We start from the raw sequence: 19,042 nt of genomic DNA on the forward strand, positions 1-19,042 counted from the left end.
GTGTTTTCTTTAATATTTTTTCTTCAATATTATTTATTGTTTAGGATTGTTTTCCAACCATTAGAGACCATATTACTTCTGATTTTTCTAATTATATTTTCTTGAGAATAAATCTAATTCCCCAGTGAGGTACAGATACACAAAACAAGCTCTCAAAACACGGTGTTTATCAGAATCACTTGTGATACTTAAAAAAAGTTTTGAATCCACAGAAGGCCTCTTGAGTCAGTATGTCTCTGGAGAGATACCAAAGATAGAGTACACTTCATGAAAGCTTCATGAAGGCAGAGACCACAACTGACTTGCTGTATCCAGCATGTAGAACTGGTCTGGCACATACTATAAGCTTCATAAATATTTAATGAATTCATGAATTGAAATTCAACAAATATTGACTGAACCTCTACTATGTGTTATGCTTGAATTAAGCAAGTACTATGTGCTTACTAATATATCTCAGGAATTTGTGCTTGGATTATATAAGTAAACAAAATAAGACGAAGATTTCTGCCTTCATGGAGTTTACATTCTAGTGAGGAAGACAATTAAAACTTAGCAACCGAGTGATCCTTTAACAATGTTATCCTATCTTTTTCATGAAACTTTGCATAGTAAGGTCTTTGACTTTTACTCTGAAGAAAATGGGGAATCCTTGCAAGGTTTTGAAAAGAATAATAGGATATGATTTAACATTTTTAAGGAACCACTCTAGTGACTCACTTAAGAGTGACAGCAGTGGATGTGGTAAGAAGTGGCTGAATTCTGTAAATTCTAAAGACAAAGCAAAAATGGTTTCCCTGTGCATTAGATATGAAGTGAGGACTCCAAGGTGTCTTGGCCTGACCAACTGAAAGGGTGGAGTTGCCATCAGTTTAGATGGGGAAGGCTTCGTGGAGGGGGGTGGGTGGAGTGTAGGAAAGAGGACAAAAACTTGTCAGTTTTAGATAAGTTGAATTTGAGGTATCAGATATCCAAGTGAAGATTTCAAGTTAGAAACTAGATACAAGAGTATGGAATTTGGGAATCAGGTATGGACTAGAAAAATGAGTTTGGGAATTGTCCTGAGTCATGAGACTGGATGAAACCACCCATTGAGGAAGTGCATAGAAAGAAGAGAAGGGGATCAAGCCAAGGAGATTGAGAGGGAATGATTAGTGATACAAAGTCACTGAAGCCAAGTGAAGGAATAACAAATGAATCACTGAACTAGATTCTTTTATTTCCTGCTTTGCCACAAACTACCTTTTGTCTTTGGGTAATTCTGAGTTTTGATTTACCTACATATAGGACTAGAGAGTTAAACGAAATAAAAGTGAACATCCTTGCCACCTAAAAAATTCTACCAAGCTATTTCTTTAGTAGAAAGAATTCCTGGGTTCCAATCCCAACTCTACTTACACACATGCTCTGCAATCTAGGGAAAACTTTTCTGAGTCTCAGTTTCCTCATTTATAAAACAATGAGAGTATATCTCATCTGGCAGGTATGAAAAGAAATTATGTGACTTAACATGAAACTGCCTTGTATTATGCCTAGTATTCTGTAGACATTAATTCAACACAGTTTTTATTTTTTAAGTCTTCCCATTAGAATACTATTTTAATGATCTGAAACTGAATTTTTGAATTAAAGAAAGAACGTAGAAGACAGCCATATCTATCATTATTTTTACAGATGCGCCAAGGACAGTCTGTGCTAGAAAAGTCATCGGGAAAGTATAGGAAGTTCCTCCTTTCATCTTGTCTCAGGCTCCACCTGTTAATTTATAGAATAAACACTTTCATCTTTTCTTAAGGTCCTAAGTTTGATAAAGTGAGGGAGAAAATGTCTTACTATAAATTTGTTTTATAAAGACACCATTGTCAATATGGCTGATATCCTAAACTACTGTCAAATTACATTATGTAATATGTTAAACGAACTATAAAATTCACTCTGAATTGAGCAAACTCAACAGAATATTTTTTCTGCTTTCAGCACTGATTATAAAGTCTTCTACATTTGAGTTTTAGGAATAACTATTATCTTCTAAAAGTTCAAGATGAAGTTACAACCAAAAAGTAAATCCATTCATGTTGTTCATGGTATCCATATTGAGTGATTTAAACTCACTATCTAGTTTGCTGACTTCAAATTACTACTCCCAGTAATTTGAGAGGCCAAGACAGGTGGATCACTTGAGGTCAGGATTTCAAAACCAGCCTGGCCAACATGGTGAAACCTTGTCCCTACTAAAAACACAAAAATTAGCCGGGCGTGGTGGCACATGCCTGTAGTCCCAGCTACTCAGGAGGCTGAGGCAGGAGAATCACTTGAACCCAGGAGGCAGAGGCTGCAGCGGGCCAAGATTGTGCCACTGCACTTCAGCCTGGGCAACAGAGCAAGATTCCATCTCAAAAAAATAAAAAATAAAAATAATAAGAAGAAAATGAAATAAAATAAGGCCAAATCAAATTTGTTTACACTAAGCTTAATCACAGAAATTACAAAGTTGATATTCGAAAGAAGGGAAAAATCTTACTGCTATTCTGCAATTATTGGCAGGAGAAATGATCATTTAACTAATAACATTATCTTTTATGAATCAGGATAAAATTATTAGGCTTACATGACTCAAAAGAGTTTGTATACATCCAAGAAGCAATAATCTACTAACTACTGGCTACGAGCATGCTGAGATAAATTTTAACAAATTATTTATAAATTAGGTACAGTAAGTTCTCAAAATATCTGCAATCCCAGTAAAGAATTGATTGATCAAAAATGAACATACACATTAGACAATTTTTCAACAGGCATAATAACTTTTCATACACTAGGCATGTTATAGATATGGTGCCGAGTTCCACACTACCTCATAAGACCTGGGCATCTTTAATCAGCCTGGATTCTATATGTGAAAAGAAAGAGCTAAGACATTAAAAATATTTATAAATATTGGTACTGCATCTGTGGGCTCTCTAATCTGTTCCCTTACCTATGCAGAAACAGTGGTAGATATAATGAGTCTACAAGGTTGCAGAGGATTATGATCCACCCCATTCTCCCTCCCCCTGCTCTCACATAAGAAGCCAGTTTTGCAATTATTTGCTCATAGGACCACAAGAGCTGTCACAACGAAGGTATTAATAAGAATTTTAAATAGCCACAGTGAAGTGTTTAAAACTGGCCCTGGGTTTTATGAAAAGAGTAAAACTGCTTTTGTGTTTTATGAAAATGATTTCTGAATACTTCTAAGTCTCTTTAACTATGGCCATAGCAAAATAGTAAATGACATTGTAATTTCCCCAAAAGCATTAACAATAGTATCTTAGAAAAAGTATAGTGGAATATCTGCATATGTGTATGTTATTTAGGAAACTGAATGTGTGCAGAAAAGAGTTAACATAGTAGGCCTGAGACTGCTACCCTTAGAAAGAACTGCTTACAAGTTTGGCCCTTGAGAGATGTCTGGCAACTTGAATAGTACCAGTGCCCTTATACCAACATGAAACTTTCCCTAAAGGATTAGAGTGGCTCACTGTGCCTAGACTGTTGGTACAAACAACATAGTTTATTCTGAACATCTACTTTTGTTCTGGGAGGCTGGGATTTTGGCATGTGCTAGGCAGAGGGTGCATATGTGACCAACCCCCAGTGAAAACTTTGGGCATTGAGTATTTAATGAGTATTGCTGGTAGATAAAATTTCACGCTTGTCACAGCTTGTTGCTGAAGGAATTATGTGCATCCCTTGTGAATGCCCTGGGAGAGGACTCTCGAAAGCTTGTGCCTGGTGTCTTCTGGACTTTTGCTATCTTCACTTTGTACCCTTTTGTTGTAATAAATCTTAGCCTCAAGTACCACTGTATGCTGAATCTTGTTGAGTCCTCCTGGTGAATCATCAAACCTGGAGACAGTCTTGGGGACTCCTGAGACAGAAAGGAATAGCAATTGGGCTGATAATCAATTACACTTCATGTAAATATTGAATTTCCCTTCAGGAAAAATTAACCAACTCTTTGATCATTCAGCATATACTTATGTTTATACTTCTCTATGTTGCATGTCTCCTTACATATTGTTACTCATTAGGAGTGGAACAATATTTACATTAGATATGTTGAAGCTAAGAATTTTTTTTAAATTACATAAGCCAAGGGCTCTAAAGTTATGGTTTCCATAGTAGCTGTTACTTGAGTACCTTATTTGCAAGTATAATTTTTGACTGCAATATAAACTTTCTATATTTCCATGGGTAATGCAGCCAGACAAAGGTGCTATAGAGACCATAACTGATTCTTGTCATGGAGTACATGACACTGAGACATGAAATTTAAAGACTACATACAGAAACTCAGCATATGTATTGTTAGGATGAGGCATAGTTAATGCAGGAATCATAAATCTTTTCTTTCAACTATGAATTTGTAGACTCAAACCTTAACATTGCATGAATAATGTGACATTTAAATACCACCTCCTCTGTTTTTTTAAAGGCAAAATATGTGTAGGAGAGAATCTAACAAGTTGATTGATCATCTTTGTGTGCATTTAAAAATACCAGCTTGAGTTAAAATATTGTAATAGAGAAAGTATTTTACAATCTAATATTCATATATATGTACTTTAGTGAATTTATCACTTAATTAATAAATTTAACTTTAACTTTGATAAGTAATTGATACCTATAATCTTTATAACGTGACTTCAGAATGGTGGATATAATCAATATAAGATGCTGTTGCATAAAACAATATGCTTCTAAAATCAACAAAAACAATTCTGAATGAAAAGCATATTCTTAAATGATATATCATTAAAACCATTAAAAGTTCAAATGCAAATATAAATATAAGGATCCACAAATATAAGACCAAATTGGATTTTTAATAATTTGCACAACTTAAAAAATTTAAAAAACTAGTTAGTTTCCAATTTGGCTTTTAGCCACTTACCAGAGAGACAATAATATTTTTGCAATGTGAATAGAGACACATTCTAGTTTGAATTTGAGTTTTGAAACAGATGATTTATTGGGAAATGGTTAATACAATCTAACTTCACATAATACAGAGCCTTTTAATGGCAAAAATTCCACTTTCATGACTTCTACTTTAGATGAGTAAAGTGAGTAAGAGATGGGGATAATTTTATATCCCACATGGGGAGAGATAATCTGGTACTTTTAGTTAAAAAACAAAAGTACACCAAATATCCTGTCATATTTCTAAATAAATGAAGGAGAAAACAGAATATTGTGATATAATAAGGTTTTATGGTGTCATTCTTCTAAGGTGCCCAGGATTTAGACTGTTATGATTTTAGAATATATGCTGATTATTAGATACAAAATTTTAAAGTTTGATATAAAATGAATATATATTCATAAACAGCTGAATATAAATTTTAACCAATAGAGAATGATTGGCAAATCGAGGCCAATGCATAAAAATGAAGACACATTAATTTTAACTAAAGCAGTTTTTCTTAATAAATGTAAATTTAATTATGACAGTATCCTTGTTAGAAAATTGGATTTCTTATATGAAGCATAAATAAAAGTAATATAGTAAAGATTCAAGAACTTTATAATTACTGTCAATTAAATGATTTGAAACAATTATTATAATATTTACATTCTTAGTTTTTGTATTAGTAAAATATTCTTCTTCCATTTGTGATTTTAATGTATTTTGGTTCTCTCATCATTCTTCATATGACCTTTAGTCCTCTTGAGAGTCTACACTTCTCAAATTCTTCAAAAATAAATCACTGCCTTGTCTGTTAATTTTTCTCAAAGTTTTGTTTTGTTCATATCAAAAGTTCTGCTGGGGGAAAACAATTACAAAGATAAGAAGTCTGAAGCCAGACATCTACAAATGTAAGAAGAACAGCAGTGATACTGATACTTGTTTAAATAAGTACTGCATTCTGCTTTTCTGTATTGCCTTTATCAGTGCACAGCATTCAACACCTAGCTAGGTTTATTTATCTGTAAGAGGTATTTATTTTTTTACCTTTGACATAGTTGGGGTATAAATTCTTTAGTCAGTCTCCTAATTTGTGAATACTGATAATACATAAAACTTTCTACATAAAACGTGGCAAAATACAAGGGAAAATCTCGTGACCCAGGTAGAGTGCATAGGTACTATGAGATAGGGAACAATACTGTGCTGAAATGTATGTTCTAGGTGATTGGATAGACTAATTCTATTGGCAAATGTCTTGTTGCTACAGCCCAGCTGTGCAGCATCTATGATTTAAATTTGAGTGTTGGCAAAAAAAAATAAATTACCACATTAGAGACATTCAGGGTACCTTGTGAATAGTTAACAATGGAAATTGTAAGTTGATAGATGCCAAGGGTAAGCTTTCACACTAAATGTAAAGCTTGAATATGGCTGAGATACAAAGAAATAAAGACTTTCCCTCTACTATCTCCTTCCAGCTTATCTCTGCCTAAGAAGGTCATAAAATACAAAGCAAACAAATAAAAAATAAAACAAAAAAACCTCAACTCTATAACATCTCAGGCTAATGTGATAAAGATTGATGCTCTATTTCCTGATCATATTCTAAATGGGACTATGTGGGAAAGAAAAGAAAAGACAAAGCAGTACCACATGTAGAAATAGAAAGAAGGGAAAATAAGCAAAATATCCCTTCCCATATATTTTGTCATTAATGTATAGAAGGTCTCCTTCTGGGAATGTTTAAAAGCCTATTCTTTCATTGCTGCATGGTAGGAAATTCAAGCTCATTTCTGTTGAATTGACTATGGTCTTTTAAAAAAAGATCTGAGGTCTGAGCTAAGGCAACAGCAAATGACTGACCCTAAACAAAACACTCTTGAAAGCAAATTAGAGGTTATAAGTGAAAAAGAAGGAAGGTTTATGAAGAAATTTACAAAATGTAAAATACTACAACACAGTAAGTCTACTCATGTTGAAGAAAAATTAATGTTATTTCCATGTTTGCTAAAAACCAATGACAAGTATAATCACAATCTATATGAACAATTCTGTTAAAATCAATTCTATAAATTTCCATCTTAAAAAGGCTTATTCATTTTATATTTACTTTTACTTCCAATGTTATAGTATTGGACATAATTAAAACAAGAAGTCTCTCCTGAAAATGGAAGGGCATATAAAACAGCCCCTAAAACTTTTCTCCATGAAGATAGACACATGAAATAATAAACTATTTTTATTTATTTGAAGGAATATCAAGAATTATGGCTATGATCCTGTTCTTTGTGATAAAAATACTGAATACAGAAATTGCTTTACTGTTTTGTTAATTTCTTTATAAAACTGCCCTTTTTTTCTTAAGAGACTGAAATGATTCAATTCTTATGCTAGTAAGAGCAGCAACTATAGATTTTTCTATATTTTTCCCAATGTAGAATAATAATTATGACACAATATAGTTTCAATTCATGAAGCTTAAAATTCGTATACAGTAATAAGAGAGGAATAATAAAATGTTTTACTTACCTTTCCAGAAACAATCTTTTCATAAATCTGAATTGGTTGGTCTGCAAAGAATGGGGGATAGCCAGCTGCCATTTCATAGATTAGCACTCCTAATGCCCACCAATCCACTGCCTTATTGTAGCCCTGAGATAAACCAACACCAATGTCAATTGTTACTTAACTTACTCAAAAGAGAACGAAGTCAAAGGTAATTTCAAAATGATCTGGAAGCATATAAAAAATTTTTTAAAGCAATTGCTGAGCAGCTATTCAGGACAGAATTTAAAAATGAACCAAATGTATCAGGTCAGATTTAAATTAAACAAAGGAGAGGATTTCCAGATACTGAAATCGGATATTAGGAAAGAGTATTAAATCTTCTTCCTAAAATTATTAAGAATATTATAGACAATGAAATTTGCTTTATTTCACTGGTATAATTTAGTTCTTGCTCAATAACAGGAAGGCAGTTAGACCACATTACTAGGCCCACTCTAGGTCCATAATCTTATGAAACAGATTTTCCACAGCATGCCTAGAAAGATCAAAAGTTTTCAAAGAAAATAATAGAAACTGGACTACATAGTAAATAATGAAGCTGACTTCAAAATACTCTATATTTTTGGAGTTAGGAGGGTGAATGTGCTAGGGATAATCCCATCTGCTTCATAGGATTTTGTGAAAGCAAAAAGTTTAATGTAGAATTCAATTAATGTAAATATTTAAGTATACTTTACTTCTGCTATCTACTGTCTTGCTTCCTATATCTAAAAGATATGCAGGAAAAAAATGAATTCACAGAGTTTTGTGAGGACTGTATCAAATGAAAGGGAGTAACGTGTGTAAAAAGTGCTTTGCAAACCAAATGTAAAAATCAAAGGTTATGTTTTTTTTCATATTAAGCTTACTAAAATTAAAATCTGTAAGTATTCATAAGAAAATAAATAAGAATAACATCTTCATATTAACATGCTAATACAGTTTATTAACTATGGTCAGTATCAACTGACACAAGAGATTTTTTAACAACCCCAACAACCTGTCATGAAGAGAAATAAGCTGAATTCTACCCAGATCTATTGTTCTGCCCTCAGAGGTACCCTCTACCATCACGACTCACCACATTCCACCCTTTTGTCAAAATTTTAGCTTTACAAACTACTTAGTTTTCAAAATTCTAGCAAAAATATAATACTTTAGCGCTATAGAGATTTTCTTTTTCTCTTTTTTTTCCTGATACTGTGTATATCTTTTTAAGGGAAGGAGTGGTATAATAGGAATAGCACTTTGTTTTCTAATAGAAATAGGCATTAACTCTCTTTAACTTTTTGATTCATATGTTTAAATTGTGTGCTAATGTTTATAGTAAATATGTCAGACACAAGTTAATACCCAAGGTATAGAAATCAAAACACATCAATAAGAAAAATGTTAAATTACAATAGATAAATGGGCAAAGGAAATGAACTAATAATTTACAGACACACAAAGAAATACCAAATGGCTATTAACCATTTGAAAAGTAAATAAAAAACATGAGAATTAAAACAATGAGATACAATTTATTGCCTATGAAATCAGTAAATATTTTAAAAATGAGTATACCCAGTGATAGTGTTATGAAATAGGCACTATAATACACTAATGGTAGAAGTGTAAAATGGCATAATAACTTTGGAAAGCAATTTGGCAATATGTATCAAAAGCCTTAAAAATGTTCCTACTCCTTGACCCAGTAATTCTACTTCTGGGAATATATGCTAAGGAAATAATGTAAAATAAGGAAAAAACTTTTATGTATAAGGATGTTTATCATAGTTATTTATAATGATAAAAAAATCAAAAATAAAACCTGAACACTCAACGATAGAAGAGTGGCTACATATTTTATGGTACATTTACAAACAAGCCATTAGAATGATGTTTGCATGCTTGTTATTATAAAAGTGAAAAAAGTCAGAGACAAGACTATATATATTTACTATGATTTCAACTATGACAACCCAGAAATAAGGCCACACACCTACAACCACCTGATCTTTGACAAAGCTGACAAAACCAAGCAATGGTGAAAAGTTTCCCTACTCAATAAATGGTGCTGGGATAACTGGCTAGCCACATGCAAAAGACTGAAGATAGATCCCTTCCTTATACCATGTACAAAAATCAACTCAAGATGGATTAAAGACTTAAATGCAAAACTCCGAAGTATAAAAACCTTGGAAGACAACCTAGGCAATGCCACCCTGGACATAAGAATGGACAAAGGTTTCATGACAAAGACACCAAAAGCAATTCCAACAAAAGCAAACACTGTCAAGTGGGATCTAATTAAACTGAAGAGATTCTGCACAGCAAAAGAAACTATCAACGGTAAACAGACAACGTACAGAATGGGAGAAAATATTTGCAAACCATATGCATCTGCCAAAGGTCTAATATCCAGCATCTATGAGAAACTTAAACAAATTTACAAGAAACAAACAACCCCATGAAAAGGTGGGCAAAGGACATGAACTGACAGTTTCTAAAAGAAGACATACATGCGGCCAACAAAGATATGAAAAAATGCTCAATATCACCGATCATTAGAGAAATGCAAGCAAGTCAAAACCACAATGAGATACCATTCCACACCAGTCAGAATGGCTATTACTAAAAAGTAAAAAAATGGAAGGGCATAGTGGCTCACCCCTGTAATCCCAGCACTTTGAGAGGCCAAGGAGGGTGGACCACTTGAGGTCGGGAGTTCAAGACCAGCCTGACCAATACGGTGAAACCCTGTCTCTACTAAAAAATACAAAAATTAGCCAGGTGTTGTAGTGCATGCCTGTAGTCCCAGCTACTTGGGAGCCTGAAGCACAAGAATCGCTTGAACTCAGGAGGCAGAGGTTGCAGTGAACCGAGATCACGCCACTGCACTGCAGCCTGGGCGACAGAGCAAGACTCCATCTCCAGAAAATAAATAAATAAATAAATAGATAGATAAATAAATAAATAAATAGTCAAAAAATAACAGATGCTGGCAAGGTTGCAGAGAAAAGTGAACACTTAGATGCTGTTGGTAGGAGTGTAAATTAGTTCAACCATTGTGGAAAGCAGTATGGAGATTCCTCAAAGAGCTAAAAGCAGAACTACCATTCGACCCAGCAATCCCACTACTGGGTATACACCCAGAGGATTATAAATCATTTCATCATAAAGACACATGCATTTGTTTATTCACTGTGGCATTATTCACAAAAGCAAAGACACGGAATCAACCTACATGTCCACCAATTGTAGACTAGACAAAGAAAATGTGGTACATATACACTACGGAATACTATGCAGCTATAAAAAGGAATGAGATCATGTCTTTTGCATGAACATGGATGGAGCTGGAGGCTATCATCCTCAGCAAACTAATGCAGAACAGAAAACCAAATACCACGTTTTCACTTGTAAGTGGGAGCTAAATGATGAGAATTTATGAAGACAAAGAAGGAAAAAACAGATACTGGATTCTACTTGAGGGTGGAGGTAGGGAGGAGGGAGAGGATAAGAAAAGATAACTATGGGTACTGGGCTTAATTCCTGAGTGATGAAATAATCTGTATAACAAACCCCCATGACATGAGTTTACGTCTGTAACCAACCTTCACACGTATCCCTGAACCTAAAATGAAAGCTAAAATAAAGCTAAAATGTGTGTGTGTATATATATATATACGTATATATATATATACGCGTATATACGTATATACGCGTATATATGCATATATACGTATATATGTATATATATACGCATATATACGTATATACGCGTATATACGTATATATACGCGTATATATGTATATATACGCGTATATATGTATATGTACACATATACATATATACATATATGCGTATACACATATATATGCATATATATGTGTATATACACATATACATATATATACACACACCACATATATGTGTATATATATACACACACCACATATATGTATATATATACACATATATATACATATATGTGGTGTGTGTATATATATACACATATACACATATATACATATATGTACATATATATATATATGAATGTTTTTAAAAAGGCTGCCTCTAGGTTGATGGGATTACATATAGGTTTTTTTTTGGTTGTTTGTTTATGTTTTTCTGTATTTTCTAAATTTTGTATAATGAGTATTACTTTTACAATATATACACATTTGTAAAAGTTTTAGTGCTCATTTTGTTGTCCCATTATTTGTTAACTGTATTTAAAGAAATGTGTTAACTACAATGATATTTAGATTATAAAATATCAAGAAGTTACATATTATTTGAATTATGAAAGATAATGAGAGAAAAGTTGAAAGAAATCTTTTATTTTAACACTTCTATAAGTTAGCCATATTTCAATGATTCCATTTGGGAACAAATGAGGCATGTGTCTTATCCCCTTCCTTTTCCTCTCTCCTATTTGTGCCTGGTTATTGTTAGGTTCTCCTTTCTAGATTTCTCCACCAAGTGATGGCAGAGGAAAAGTTAACCATTCTTTTGGATATAGGTACAGTTTCTCTCACCACATTTCACTATTTAGAAAAGTAGAGCTGTCTTCAATAAGACTAAAACTATTCAATTGCTGTTAATAGTCCTATTTAAAATTTAAAAACACTTCTCATACATTCCTTTTATTTAACTGGTAAATCTGAAACAAAGAAAGAATGGACAACTAGTACATATCATCTCTAGATTTACCTCTTGGTATAATCCAGAGCAAGTCTTCTCTACCCTTCCGTTACTAGGAATAATTAAGAAAAGACTATGTTTTTGGTTGCAAAACATGGATCTACAGGTCATATTTATTCATATTATATCTCTAAGACCCAGAGTTAAAATTGACAGAGGTTACAGGATTGGTGGTAGATGCTAAATAATAATTCTTTAGTAATCATGCACAAATAGATTTAAATTCATAACTTAGATCAAATTAAAAATGTAAAATTAGATCAATAAACTGTTTTTACAAAAGTCCATAGGGATGCATGTCTCATATTTCTACTTCTTATGTGTTGATATTATGAATATACCTTGCTGAGAATTATTTCTGGAGCCAAATACTCTGGAGTTCCACATAATGTCCAAGTTCTGCCTTTAACTCTTTTGGCAAACCCAAAGTCTGTGACCTATAAAAGAAAAAAAGAATACTAGTGAAAATGTATTACCTCACAATAAATGTATTTATTGCACCTACATTGAAAGTTTAAAATTCAAATTGAAACTATGAAAGAAATGGAAAAAAAATTAAGTCCACGTAATTGAAATTAATTCATGAATATTTAGTGAATGAAAGTTTAAACAATCCAAGTTGGAAATCCTTCCTCAACTCAAAGAAAAGGAACAAATTAATAACAACAAAACTCTTTTCAGTCATTATTATAAGATCCTAGACCCAAGGAATAAAAAAGTGAAAATAAAAGGTAAAAATAAATAGCATTAATAAATGAAACAATGCTAAATGTCTGCCTTACCCCAATGTGTCCTCTGTCATTAGTTGCACCATCAGAAGTGTAAAAACGTCAATGGGAGAATCTATCAATAATTGTGTAAAAAGAAATGCTCCCACTTTATTAGTAGTAGAAGTGGAAAGAAAATGTTGCTACGAGTTCAGTATTGGTAGTCAGGGATTCTTTGGCAGTTATATTGTAGTCGTAAAGGGCATGGACTCTGGGATCAGACTGCCTAGATTCAAATTCTGACTCTACCATTTATTGGCTAAATGACCTTGCTATGTCTTAGTTTTGTTAATCTTAAAATGAAGATAACAATGGTATTTCCACTTCATAGGTTTATCAGGATTAAAGAAATAATACATGTAAAACACGTGGAATATGCCTGGCACTAATAACTGCTCACAGATTTAGCTATTAATATCTCCTTATGCAAGAGGCTATACTCAGTTCACAACTATAGATTAATGGAGATATAAACAAGTTCCTTTCATAACAGGATTTTTGCTTCTCTGTAATAGCAGCAAAACTCTGAGCTCTACTTAAACTATTAGGAGAAAGTGTCTTCTTAAAAAAAATTCCAAGTAGGGGTTATATACATACAATGTCTTGCCTAGTATTTTCTCATATACAGTACACATAATGTGTTAAAGTCATACCTGGATATAGCCTTGATGGTCAATTAAGAGATTTTCAGGTTTTAGATCTCTGTAGATGAGGTCTAGTGAATGGAGGTACTCGAATGTTAGCACTATCTGAGCTGCATAGAACCGTGCATGGGGCTCACTGCAAAGAAATAAAACCATTGATTTTCTGTAAAAATGAGTTAATACATTCTAATTAGTAGATTATGCATAAAAACTAATATGAAGTAGAGGTACTTTGGGAACAAAAAGTATTTTTAAAAAAAGTATGTAAAGAACCTTGTTACTTTTCAAATATTTATTAAATCTCTATATTTTGTTCAAATAACGCTCTGGTAAATTTATGGGGAAGCATATGTTGAGGAAAAATATAAACCTAAAATAGTTAGCTCATTGTGAATCATTATTGCTCATATTTAAATATATTGATGTCTTTCTAATTATGTCTGATCTTGAGAATAATTGGAAAGCAAATGTGCCAAATGGAGTGTCTATCGGGGCCACTGCTATAGTTAACAGGCTCCATCTACTTTTCTCACAAATTTCAAGTGTTTATAGAATTTCCCTACGTAGAAGCTCTTTAGCTGCATTTATCTGCAGATTAATGCCATTTTACCCATTTTGTAATAGTTCCTGTTACAAAAATGACATGCTCGTTATGGAAAAATATCATAAAATATTGATGAAGAATAATGAATACTCATAATCCTATTCAGAAACCATAGATACAATCTTGGCATCAGAATTTCCAAATCTTCTACTATGCTTGTTTACATAGATTCACAGACATAAGTATAATCTCTATGTTAGTGTAAATACGTACAGTTCTTTTTTTTTTTTTGAGACACAGTCTTGCTCTGTTGCCCAGGCTGGAGTGCAGTGGCACAATCTTGGCTCACTGCAAACTCCGCCTCCTGGGTTCAAGCGATTCTTCTGCCTCAGCTTCCTGAGTAGCTGGGATTACAAGCGCCCACCACCATGCCCGGCTAATTTTTGTATTTTCAGTAGAGACGGGGTTTCACCATGTTGGCCAGGCTGGTCTCGAATACCTGACCTCAAATGATCCACCCGCCTCAGCCTCCCAAAGTGCTGGGATTACAGGAGTCAGCCACCACACCCAGCTAGTTCTTTTATGTATATATTAGATTAATAGATCAGTGTAATTTTGATGTCAGAATCTGAAAAATCCAAAAGGATGTACCAATTTTCTGAGTTTCTAATTTATCTTCTAATGTATTACTTGAATTCTACTAATCTGCCTGATAAATTGCAATGACTTTCAGATTTGTTTCCTCAGTGAACAACCTTAACTATGAATAGGATTTCCCTCACGATGGTTGGTATGAATTTGATCTGGTAGCAAGAGGAATACAAATTCCAACAAAAGATTTTATGTGCTGCCTTTTTTTGCTTGTCACTGCATTTCCCAAGTGCTCAGTAAATATTTGTTGAAAGAATGCATATGTAAAGAAAAATGCTTTTGGGGAGCAAAATTTTATAATACCCTTCCAGTTTCAGCTTCATCCCAACACTGTCAATCCACATTGTATGCCAAATGACAAGGAATGAGGAGAACATTGTAAGCAGAGATTAAAATAATCATTCTGGTCATTGCAACATTTATGCTTAAACTGGGAAACATCTGACCTGGGAGGTCCCCTCTTACTTTATCCATGCATCTGTAAACATAAAATGCACGTTTACATGCATCTGTAAATGTAAAATGTCATTAATATTATTACTTTTTACTTATAAAATATTAATTTCCATATGCTGGTGTTTAATTGGAGGAACACATACATTACATAGATCTATAATAAAATTCTTTTTTTTTCTTACTCTGTCACCAGGCTGGAGTGCTGTAGCATGATCACTGCAGCCTCAAACTCTTGGGCTCATGCAATCTTCCCACCTCAGTCTACCGAGTAGCTGGGACTACAGTTGCACACCACAATGCCCAGCTAATTTTTTGTATTTGTATGTGTGTGTGTGGAGGGTTTGGTTTGCCATGTTGCCCAGGCTGGTTTTGAATTCCTGAGCTCAAGTGATCCACCTGCCTGAGCCTCCCAAAGTCCTGGGATTACAGGCTTACATGAGCCACTGTGCTCAACCTATAATCGAATTCTTGAAAGGTGAAAGTAAAATGTTCCAAGTGCAAAGTGTTATTGGGTATTTCTACTTAATATTTAATTGAATGTAGGAAGACAATGGTAAGGGCTAATGCTGTAGCAGTTTTAAGTCCAGACAGCTTTAAGTAGAGAATTATAATGCCTCATTTGATTCTGATTAAAGCCATGCTAAACAATAACTCATATTCCTATTGCCTCAAAACTTCTAAGATGGACACTGGCAATCGTTCAAGTGTATATGTAGTACTTGTGAAAGATGAGATAAGGCAAGTGTCTCAGTGTGAATTCCTTCAATCAACTTGCTATCCTTTTAGTACCAAGTCAAGTATTAAAGAGTCAATATCAAAGAGTACTAAGACTGTGAGGAGTTGCAAAGAAAAGAAGTTACCAATTATATAAAGTTAACAAAAACTTTTTTGAGAACAGGTTCAGGTGTGGTACTTTAGTGTAAACTTTAAATAACCATAAGGCAATATGAGGATTCTGCTTGAACAAGGGGCAGTAGGAGAGAGAGGACGATAGGAGAGGAAAGAAAATTCTCAAAGATAAGCAGAAGCTACTTTGCACAGTGCCTGACACTATATTAATTATATTAGTTGTCCTGTACATAGTAAGTCAATAAATGAATCTTGGCTTAGGCCTCGGGTAATTAAAATGACCCCAATGTTTGCTCATTACTTGATATCATCTTGTGATATTCTGAGTCTGCCACCATCATTTTATGAATCAAATGACCATCATCAGTCCTGTTTCAGTTAATACTTGTGTTTTAGTTATGCCAGTATTTAATTATGAAAGTTAATTGTGTAAGTTGGGTCATTTCTGTCATACCCAACTAAATCAGAGTTGATGGGCCAGGGCAATAAAGCACTCAGAACACCCAGCACCTGCTCCAAGAATTAAATTTTCCATATGCCTAGCTGCTAAAGCTTCCTGCTGTAACCTGAAGCCAGTTTTATCTAATAGCTACTGAAACAATCTGCTGTGACTCTAAGACTAGTTTGAACCCACCACCACCACTCACCAATCACAGCTTGCCAGCTCCCCAAAACTTTGCTAGTGCCGATGAACTTTGTCCCAAAACGTAAAACTTCTCCTTTTTATAAAACTTTCAACCTTCTTTTTATTCTTCAGTCACACCAAAGACCACCTAGTCTGTGTGGATGTCTTGCATTGTAATTCTTGCTTCCCAAATAAAATATCAAATCTAGAGATTCATCTCTATATTTTTATTTTGACTTTGATATACTTGGTGTCAGAAGTGGGATCCTAAAGCTGACATACTTCAGGGAGAATCACTGGCCCTGGGAACTACAGCATGAAGTACCCCCACTGGAGCCCTTTCAGTCCCACTGCTTCTGGGGAGTCCCCTCTTTTCCCCTTAGTGAGTCTCTTTTGGACTAAACTCTTAATTTTGGTTGAGTTCTGTTTTAATTGGGATTTGGCTGGGAAGGGGTCTTTCTCTTTCCCACTCCTGTTTGAGAGGGGTCTTTTGCCTCCCGGTTAACTGATCTCCTGTTGGGGAGGGTTATTTTCCCCCTGTTGACTTCAAGTGTAAGGTTTAGACCTCAGTTTTGAGGTTTGGATGAGGAGACTTTCCCCTTCATTTGGAGAAGGCTTATTGTTCTTCCTGGTAAGGACATACTTTATTTTCTGTTGGCACTTGTGTTTATTTGGCCTTGTGTATTCAGCACTTGTGTTTAATTGGCTCTTACGTATTTGGCATTAAACCGAATCACCTAAATACATTTAGTTAAAAATAGGCTCTCAAAGTTTGAAGGCATGCCAAGATATTTTCTGAGACTCCAGCTGGTAACATGTTCAAATGTTATAGGAATCATTCAAACAGTCTGTTGTTCTTACAACAAAACTAAAAGACCATGGTGACAAAATCATATACTCCAAATAAGACTCATATCTCAACTGATATCTTAAGGCTAATAAAAATTTCAGGACTCAGAGATTGCCTTGCTACAAAATACTGTCTCAAAGCTAGCGGAGACAAGTTCCCTTCTGGAGCTTTTCCCTCCACGTTTACAATTCCTCTTCTTTATCCTAATCTAGACTAAACTCTTTTTTCCCAAAAATCCTCAGCTATTTTGGCATATTATTTAAGTAAAAACACTTGAAAATCATCAGATAAAAAAGAAAATCATTGTGATTTTCATGCTGTTTTGTTTTTAAGATAAAATTGCAATGTAAAGGACACTGTCCCTATACTAAAAGAAATGGCAACAATCTTACCTTCAGGGACAAAGAATTGAGACAAGAAAATATTGTACAGACCTAGTTAGAATAACTCCTATCATTTGGGTCTCCTCACATAATTCATTCACATTTTCTCAGTTAACAATTCTTTGTCTATTCCAGTATATTGCTAACTGACTCAAACTACTCTACCTATAATTTAGTTCACATACTTCATAACAGTACCTATTAAAAGAAGCTTAAAGTTTAGCCTCATCCCATTTTGTTAGAAAAATAATTTGGATCTAATTCTTTTTATAAACTGATGGGCTTATTGTTTTACTATCTCATGATTAAAGTTCTAAAATAAAAGCTGTAATATTTTTATTTATACATTAGTATAGGTGTTTAGATGCTTTTATGCAAATGTACATATATTGTATGCTGTGTCTATATAATAAAATCTGACATAGTTGTCTAGAAATCCCTTAAAGAATTCTATTTGGATAAATGGGTGCTTATATAAAATATTTTAGTTCACATGACTTAAGTACATCTTTGATAAATTAATTGGTTTTTAAATTATTTATTTTTTAAAATTTATATTTTAGATTCAGAGAGTACATGTGCAGGTTTGTTACATGGGCATATTGGATGATCCTGAGGTTTGGGGTATGAATGTTCCTATCATCCAGGTGGTGAGCATAGCACCCACTGGGTAATTTTTCAGCCCATATTCTCCTCCCTTCCTCTCCTCTCTAGTAGTCCCTAGTGTCTACTGTTTCCATCTTTATGTCCACGTACACTCAACGTTTAGCTCCCACTTAAAAGTAAAAACATGAAGTATTTGGATTTTTGTTCCTGTGTTAATTCACTTAGGATAATGACCTCCAGCAGCTTCTATGTTGCTGCAAAGGACATGATTTCATTCTTTTTATGGATGCATACTATTCCATGGTGTATATATACCACATTTAACTTGAAGGCAGCTGCAGAGAAATGTCAGGTCACTTACAGAGGGAATTCCATCAGGTGCATCAGCAGGGGACCTCTCAGCTTATACCTTACAATCCAAAAGAGATTGGGGTCTATTTTCAGCATCCTCAAAGAAAAAAAATTCCATCTAA

General features: G+C 33.9%; 1 protein-coding gene across 20 annotated transcripts in view; it reads right to left on the reverse strand.

The window, feature by feature from the left end:
• The window catches only part of PRKACB (protein kinase cAMP-activated catalytic subunit beta), a 162,322-nt gene that overhangs the window by 28,589 nt on the left and 114,691 nt on the right, over positions 1 to 19,042 (reverse strand). For 8 of the 20 annotated variants that reach the window (XM_019022068.4, XM_063697409.1, XM_004026034.4 and 5 more), the window contains 3 exons: positions 13,615 to 13,741; positions 12,536 to 12,631; positions 7,484 to 7,606 (listed from right to left, as the gene is read on the reverse strand). In XM_019022068.4, coding sequence (XP_018877613.1) covers positions 7,484 to 7,606; positions 12,536 to 12,631; positions 13,615 to 13,741 — 346 coding nt within the window. Of the gene's footprint in view, positions 1 to 3,157; positions 3,911 to 4,848; positions 5,810 to 7,483; positions 7,607 to 12,535; positions 12,632 to 13,614; positions 13,742 to 19,042 lie in introns of those variants that run through there. The other 12 variants (XM_055351330.2, XM_055351306.2, XM_055351317.2 and 9 more) reach the window with 3 other exon arrangements.

This window comes from Gorilla gorilla, chromosome 1 (genome assembly GCF_029281585.2).
Source record: "Gorilla gorilla gorilla isolate KB3781 chromosome 1, NHGRI_mGorGor1-v2.1_pri, whole genome shotgun sequence".
Lineage (NCBI taxonomy): Eukaryota > Metazoa > Chordata > Mammalia > Primates > Hominidae > Gorilla > Gorilla gorilla.